General features: G+C 50.2%; 1 protein-coding gene across 1 annotated transcript in view; it reads right to left on the reverse strand.

Annotated features, from left to right (window-relative positions):
• Positions 1 to 7,107, reverse strand: part of LOC118784131 (potassium channel subfamily T member 2-like) — a 91,036-nt gene extending 83,929 nt beyond the window's left edge. The window contains exon 1 of the mRNA XM_036538167.1: positions 7,019 to 7,107. Coding sequence (XP_036394060.1) covers positions 7,019 to 7,107 — 89 coding nt within the window. The remainder of the gene's footprint in view (positions 1 to 7,018) is intronic.
• Positions 7,108 to 8,466: the final 1,359 nt, after the last annotated feature.

The following is an 8,466-nucleotide window of genomic DNA, read 5'->3' on the forward strand; positions in this document are numbered from 1 at the left end:
TGAGTATGGTCAGCTTTAGCCTGGAGCTCGCTGTGTCCCTGTACTCTGAGTATCGTCAGCTTTAGCCTGGAGCTCGCTGTATCCCTGTACTCTGAGTATCGTCAGCTTTAGCCTGGAGCTCGCTGTATCCCTGTACTCTGAGTGTCGTCTGCTTTAGCCTGAGTGTCACTCATTCCACCTTCAGCTTCAGCGGCGTCTCGGAAACGTCCTGCTCGAGGCGCGCTCGGATATGTGACCGAAGCGGAGGCGCTCATCTGTCCTGTGTTCACACGGCCTCCACAGGGGAGCGCTCAGCAGCTGACAGACTGCTCCACCTTGGGCTCATCTGTCCTGTGTTCACACGGCCTCCACAGGGGAGCGCTCAGCAGCTGACAGACTGCTCCACCTTGGGCTCATCTGTCCTGTGTTCACACGGCCTCCACAGGGGAGCGCTCAGCAGCTGACAGACTGCTCCACCTTGGGCTCATCTGTCCTGTGTTCACACGGCCTCCACAGGGGAGCGCTCAGCAGCTGACAGACTGCTCCACCTTGGGCTCATCTGTCCTGTGTTCACACGGCCTCCACAGGGGAGCGCTCAGCAGCTGACAGACTGCTCCACCTTGGGCTCATCTGTCCTGTGTTCACACGGCCTCCACAGGGGAGCGCTCAGCAGCTGACAGACTGCTCCACCTTGGGCTCATCTGTCCTGTGTTCACACGGCCTCCACAGGGGAGCGCTCAGCAGCTGACAGACTGCTCCACCTTGGGCTCATCTGTCCTGTGTTCACACGGCCTCCACAGGGGAGCGCTCAGCAGCTGACAGACTGCTCCACCTTGGGCTCATCTGTCCTGTGTTCACACGGCCTCCACAGGGGAGCGCTCAGCAGCTGACAGACTGCTCCACCTTGGGAAACTCCTCACCATTTCCCCCGTCAACCCGCTCAGAGAAATCATGACCGACACATACAGGGAGGACTGAGAGAGAAGGAGAAAGGAGGAAGATATGGGGGGGGATTGAAGAGAATGATGGGAAAATTAAAGGTGGGGGGTTGTAAGGATAGAGAGAGAAGAGAGAGAGGCCTAGAGATGATAAAGAGGGAGAGAGGGAGAGAGAGAGGGCATATAGAGGGAGAGAGTCTCAGAGTCGAGAGAGAAAGAGAGAGGGAGAGAGAGATGACAGGCTCTGATGTTAGAGAAAAAGAGAGGAAAAGAGAGAGAGATGAGAGAAAGAGAGAGAGAGAGAGAAACTGATGAGTGTCAGATGTATAAGAGAGAGAGACAGAGAGAGAGGGAGAGAGAGAGAGAGAGAGAGAGAAGGAAAGATACAGAGAGATAAAAGAGAGAAAGGGAAAAACAGAAAGAGAGAGAGAGAGAGAGATGAGAAGCTTGGAGGTGAGAGAGGGCTGCCGCGGCACTCAAGCAATCAGCTCAGCTGTGAAGAGGAGAGATGAGGAGCTCTGGGTGTGTGTGTAATGGACTCAGCTCAGGAAGAGCGACAGGACTGATGAGGTAAACGAGCCCGAGACGGGACGAGCCCTCTCTGATTGAGCTGCAGAATTAACCTGCCACAATCCATCAGCGATACCCTTCCCTCCAACTCATTTCAGCCCCCATCCATCCCAAACGCCAGTACCCCCCCCCCCCTTGATAAATTACCCCTCTGATGCTCTCCACGCAGCACCATGAGTACATCTTTTCTTCCCGTCTCTTTTTTTCACTCTCTCTAGGTCACACACATACACACTCTCCCTCACACACACATACACACAAAAGACATTCAAGAGTTAGTTCAGTCGGGAAGGGACAACATGCATGTTTGGATTCAAAAAATACACCCAACCATGTATACACACACACACATACACATTCTGGGGAGGGGGGGAGTTGCCGGTTTGAATCCCGAATGGATGATTATTTGCTGAGCGCCTCACTTGAGGGTACACCAGCAGATATCCCACCCTACAAGCTTCAGGGTACAAGTTCAGCTCCTTAACAGCTGTTTCAATTAGCAATGAGTTCACCGAGGCAAGGATGATTACAGTACATTACATCACATTATTGGCATTAGGCTGACGCTCTTATCCAGAGCCACAAACATGGAGTACATTCTCTCCCTTTATACAGCTGGATATTTACTGAGGCAATTCTGGGCTAAGTGCCTTGCCCAATGGTACAGCAGCAGTGCCCCAGCGGGGAATCGAACCGGCAACCTTTCGGTTACGAGCCCTGCCCCTTACCACTGTGCTACGCTGCCGTAGGTTATGCAAATGAACTAATAATGAATACTACTTAAGGCATTCATTCAGGCACTCGGCTCCAGGATGTGTACACAGGGATATCGGCTACCTGGTCTTTTGCAGCGACAACTGGGGGAAGAAAGGAGAGGGGGGCGGCAGGAAATTTCACAGCCAATCAGTCACAGAGTGGGGTGAGTAGGTGTCCACACTGAAAGAGCCAGTTTGGGACTCTGAGCAGGACACCAGGGCTAACACCCCTATACTTTCAACACGTTCCACGGGATATGTATTGATTGCAGTACGCCAGGTCCTCAGTTCAACATCTACAAAACCAACACCTACACGGGCTATTGGACTGATGCATTGTAGTATAGTGGTTTGTGGTAGGGCTTGAATAGTGTTATGCTCACACTCTGACACTGCTGCTCATTTTAAATTGAATGGTTACGCTTATGTTCCATTGTGATGGAAGTCACTCTGGACAGGAGCATCTGCTAAATGCTTGTAATGTAATATAAAATGGTTAAGGAGCAGGACTCATAACTGAAAGGTTGCTGGTTCAATTCCCTGCTGGGGCACTGTTGCTGTACCCTCCAGCCGTGTAAATGATTAAAGGAAATTGCTAAAAGAAAAAAAAACTGTAACTGATGTAAGTCACTCCGGACACAAGCGTCAGCTAAATGCCAATAAGTATAAGTAAGTAAGCATTTACAGTATTTGCTTAGCAGACACCCTTATCCACAGCGACTTACAGCGGTTACAGTTCTCATGTTTTCCATTCATAGAGCATTGCTCCAGCTGCGAATCCAATCAGTTACCTTTGGGTTACCAGGCCCTGGTCCTTACCGCCACACCACACTGGTGGCCACAGTCAGCAGCTTCCACCTCAGTACCCACCCCCTAACACCTGCTACTTGTTATTACCTGTATTACTTGCTGTTTATTTTATGTGTAGTACAGTAATTGTGTTTTGCATTCCGTGATCTAGTGACTGTGATGTACGGTAGTGTGTGTACTTGGCTCCCCTTAATTTTCTGGTCTGTCTAGTTGCAGGCTAGCACAAGTTAACCTGTGGTGGCATTTGAACGGTGTTACGCTCACTCTCACTGGTCTGGGAGTGTTGTTAGCCTAGCCTGGCACTGTCGCTCACTTAACTTGAATGGATACACTTCTGTTCTGTTGTGCTGGAAGTCGCTCTGGATAAGAGCGTCCGCTAAATGAATGTAATGTAATGTAATAATAATAATGAACTTGGTTTTCCCAGCAGGTTTCCTGCCCGAGCACCTACTTAGCTGATGGGAGACCAGCCTTTGCACAGCAGAGCAGACTGGCTACCAAACACGGTGGCGCCGGGCTTTGGGGGGGTTGGAGCTGGAGGGGGGGGGGGGGTCATTAGGCCAGCGGCACAGTAAAGGTCCTGATTTACAAGGTGTCACGGACAGCCTGCATCGATCCCAGCCCCAGGGACCTCATTAATGACAAGCCATAAACGTTACTGCGTCTGCAGCGGGCTCCTCATTGTGGGGGGGGGGGCACTTTCAGGCCCACGCAAGGCATTCTGGGAGCAGCTGCAGCGCTGCCTCTTCCCAGCTGAGTTACCGCTACCGTCCCCAAAGCCTCCCACACGACAACTTCGTCTTGCCGCCTCGGCGTTCTGCTCCGGGCTTCTTCCCGGCACCGTTAGCGCGTTGCGTCAGCGGACAACACTCCGCACACCCTGAGGCAGCGTGGGAAAGCGAAACGAAGCACGAGAGGGCCCGATTCTGCTTACCCGACCGCACGCGCTCCTGGTGGACGGCAGAGGCTAATTAAGACTCTAAAAACAACTCCTGGGAATCGAGCCCAGGTGGGGGTGTCTTTGAAGGGGCCGTCAGGGACTCGGGACTCAGGGTCGCCTCGGGTCGGTCTGTCCGGGCGCGGAGGCCCACAGAGCCCACTGCCTCCTTTGTCAGCGCATCTCTGCTCTGCTCTGGCCAAAGGGCTGAGCTGCGGACTTCGTGGCTAGCACCAAGGCAGCCCCCCCGACCCGTGCTCAGCCCTCCACCCCAAACCCCCCCCGGGGGAGAGCTCTGTATTAGATAACCATTGATCCATTGCATTGACCGATTGAGATACCTAAGCAGCAGGGTTGGGGTGGTGGGGGTTGGGGAAGGGGGGGCAGATTGAATTTGGGGAGGGGTAACCTTGTGAAGGGACCAGCTGGGCTGCGTCGTGGAAGCCCTCTGAGAGTGGCATGCCAAATAAGGAGTCGTGCGAGGCCAGCGGGCGGGGCCGGGGAGGACGGGGAAAAACAAGCGCCGTAACGAATCACATCCAGAGAGCGTCCCACAGGGGTGGGGGGACCTGGGGGGGTGGGACCGGGGGGGTACAGGGGGGGCCGGACTGAGTGACCACATTCACAGCATACGCGCTCACAATGTGCACTTCCACGGCGTTTCCGAGGAGCACACACCCACAGTAACCCTGACCTCTCAGGAAGGTCAGGATGGATGATGGAGAGAGAGAGAGCCACTGGGAAAAGGTGAAAGGTCATCCAAGAGCAAAACCACAGTCCATATACATTTACATTTATTCATTTTGGCAGACGTTTTTATCCAAAGCGTGTGGTACAATATACAACACAAGCAAAAAACCGTCCGGAGTCAGTAATATTAGAAGCACTGTGTGACCAGATTTCAATGGTTGGCCAGGCAAGGTACAAACTAGCAGGTAAAGCTAACAAGTGTGTTAAACCATCAGATCACATTTTTTATACATATAATTTTATTTTATAGTTTAGTAGTGACAGTTTGAGGCATGAGAAGTTCCTTTAGGGGGTAGTGTTTCAGGTGCTCAGGTGAGAGCAGAAGAGCTGTCTCTTCAGTCCAGGAAATCGACAGACACCGATCCCCTTCAGAGAGCAGTGCAGTCTACTGCCTCTAACGCAGCTAAGTTAGTGGATTAAGATTTATGTGTGAAAGGTTTACAGACAGCGGGGTATTACAGTGGTATCAGAGCACTCCACACGTGCTTTTCAAAGGGTATCGTGTGCCCCATACTACACCCTAAGAGAAGAAATATAACGGTAATCAAACGTGACAAATATCTGTCGGCAATGGAGAATTATTATCTGCACAAGAACATGGCGTTCGCGGATGCGACTACAGTTTAATGAACGGGAGCGTCGTAATGGAACTGTTTGTGATGCTGGAGTTATCGTCTCTCCTGAACGCTTCCTCTAATGTGAGAATTAGCGCTGCCAATTATCCGCTTTTACAGGTCCATCCAGGAGGACGGCCAGCGTGAGGCTGATCTCGCTGAGGCATTAAAGAGCTGGCCGGTCCTTTCTCCTCTCCCGGCAACGGTCGGTCGGAGGCCCCCTCAGCCGTGCCGGGGTCGCGCCCAGCGCTAACCTCTCCACGCAAGCGTGAAACCGGGGACTTCCATTCTCCATTAGCGCCTGAGAGACCACACAGCGAATAGGTCTTTGATGGATCTCTCTGTGTTCCTCTCTCTCCCGCACACACACAGACACACACACACACACACACACACACTCTCTCTCTCTCTCATACACACACACAGGCACGCGCACGCGCGCACACACACACAGGCACGCACATACACGCACACACTCCCTCTCCCCCCACTCTCTCTCTCTCACACACACACAAACACACACACTCTCTCTCTCTCTCTCTCTCTCTCTCTCTCTCTCTCTCTCTCTCTCTCTCTAAGAGTGCGCTCTCAAACCATTTCGAAAGTTTTTTTTTCTCATACACCTGCTTACTTTTAGGACGTCACATTTCATCCATCAACGTTTTGCGGAGGTTTCTCACTCAAATGGATGCGTTTGCTATTTTTTGAAATTTTTGAAATTTTTTAAATGTTTGAAATGTTTGAAATTTCTGCCAAATGTGTTTGGTGTACATATATCGCATGCAAAATGTGAAAAGGTAAAACTCAGATGGGAGACAACAACCCAAAAATCATGAACACACTTGTTTTGTGATTCCGGGTTCAGGAAAATGCCTGTCTCGACGCCTTGCCTTTATTTTGTTTTATAGACAGCCAATGTGTTATTACCAAGGCTATTACAAAAAAATTAAAACAATCAACGATCACCTATTTAAACGTCACATCCTGATTCATACGAACAACACGGCTTCAGGTCTGTTGGACACAGAAACAGACCATTTCTCATCTCATAAAGCTACGGTATCGTGGAAGGGAAAACGTTTCTGGATCAGAACAAATTACTTGTCTCGGAAAAAAGCTCCATAGCTGAACTTTCTTCTGGTAACGAGGTGAAACTATTAATAATAACCAAACATCAAACGAGCTTTGTTTTATTGGCTGCCATTGTGATTATTTTCACGAGAATTGAGATTTCGGTATTCGTGCTCTTAAATAAAAGCGAATTGAGTGTGTGTGTGTGTGTGTGTGTGTGTGTGTGTGTGTGTGTGTGTGTGTGTGTTTTGAAGTAACGATCTCTCTGTTCCCCGTTTCTCTGCCTGTTTGCGACGTCTAAATACCCCCGAACCTGTTGCTGCCTGGGTTGTAGCCCTTCATAGCGGGTCTCACCCAGTGCTGAGCAATCATTCCATAAAAAGTACTGTAAAATAAGCTAGAAAATAACTGACCGTACAAACCGCTCCCCATGATGGTCACACTGCATTACTTTTTTGAGCACAAAAATGTAACTTGTATAACATTACAGCATAAGTGATTTAGCATCCCGGCAATGATATTTATCGCATTCAGTGAGGCTGTGTACACCTCAGAAAGGGTCCGGCCGTGCTACTTTAGAAATAATTCCTTTACCTGTCGTCCGTCTGCCAGTCTCCAAGCAACAGGTCACGGAACCGGTACCGCGGCGGCAACGGCAGAACATCTTTCTCCAGCTCCACCATGACCCTGTCTTCGGCACAGGACCGCTCGTGTGGGAAGAGCCGATGAACGCGGGTAAGCGGAGATGTCGGCGCCTGTGCTCCAGCGTCAGTTTTTAGCACTTGACTAGCTATTAATCTTGTGGCTGGAGATTCAGATATTTTATTTCATTACACACTGAGCATATAGTCATGTCACTGTGGGCATAAAATTTCAAGTCGCTGATCACAACACCGTAGTTGGCCGACTTGGGTACCGTGAGGATGTTGGTATGACGGACGAGCCACTGGTTGCTTCTCGAAGTACCGCGACGAATCCGGACGCGGCGGTGGCGCCTGTAGATTCATTTGCCTATTCTGTCATCCTCACACACACACACACAGAGACACACACACGGTTCGCCGCGTTTGATTTTAACGCAGCAAGAGCAACGCATCGTGGATTTCACTATCTAACAACTGATAAGCTCATTATCATGAATCAACGAGCAAGAACATCCAGTAGAACTTGTGGTGGTCCTTCGTGTGTGTGTGTGAAAGAGATGGGGGGGGGGGGGGGCGGGGAAGCGTTCAAATATCTCGTTTATAGCCAGCATTTGGCAAGCTAATGGATTTTACCGTGAATCCCCATAAAATGGTATTCCAATACATCGTTTTAATTTCACGCATATTTTGTATATGCAAGCTGCCCTAACCATAACAGGAGCACACATTTCAAGCGCGTGAATATACAGACGTAGTGGAAGTACCAGACTCCATCGCCGAATTCCCGAGCGTTTTGTGTAATTTGAGCCTGCTACTGTGCTACGCGAGCTTCGATCAGAGCAAATCGGTCGCGTCGTGACCTGTGGCGGCGACATCTGCACAGCACAGCCTTTCACGGGAACGCGCATGATCGGTGCCAACTTATTTCCTTATTAAATTTCTGCTACGAACACTTTTTTTAAGAATTAAAAAAAAAATACTACCCCTAACGGTTAAATTTAAGCTAATTATCATTTTAATAGCGCTGCGATGACATGGCAGAAACCCGTGTTGCCGGAGAATCGAGAAGGCCTCGGATAACCTTACACCGATGCACGTTTCCTTTTTATTTATTTTTTTCCCTTAGCACTGGGAGAAAATCCTTGGGTAGCAGGATTTTGATGAATGTTCGGGCTTCTGTAAATGATCCACACCATAGTTTCACGATGGGATGGGCGCTTTATTCGTGTTTTCTCTTTTATGCGAACCTATTTGGAACCGGCAGTTGCGCATTAAGCTTCTCGCAACCCGCAGGTGCGCTGAGCGGAGATATACGGCGCAGCGCTCAGATACACCTGCACGATGCCGGAGAAGCGGGCGCCAGTTGGAGGATAGAGGCGGCACTGCCCACCTCGGCAG

Source organism: Megalops cyprinoides, chromosome 1 (assembly GCF_013368585.1).
Source record: "Megalops cyprinoides isolate fMegCyp1 chromosome 1, fMegCyp1.pri, whole genome shotgun sequence".
NCBI lineage: Eukaryota > Metazoa > Chordata > Actinopteri > Elopiformes > Megalopidae > Megalops > Megalops cyprinoides.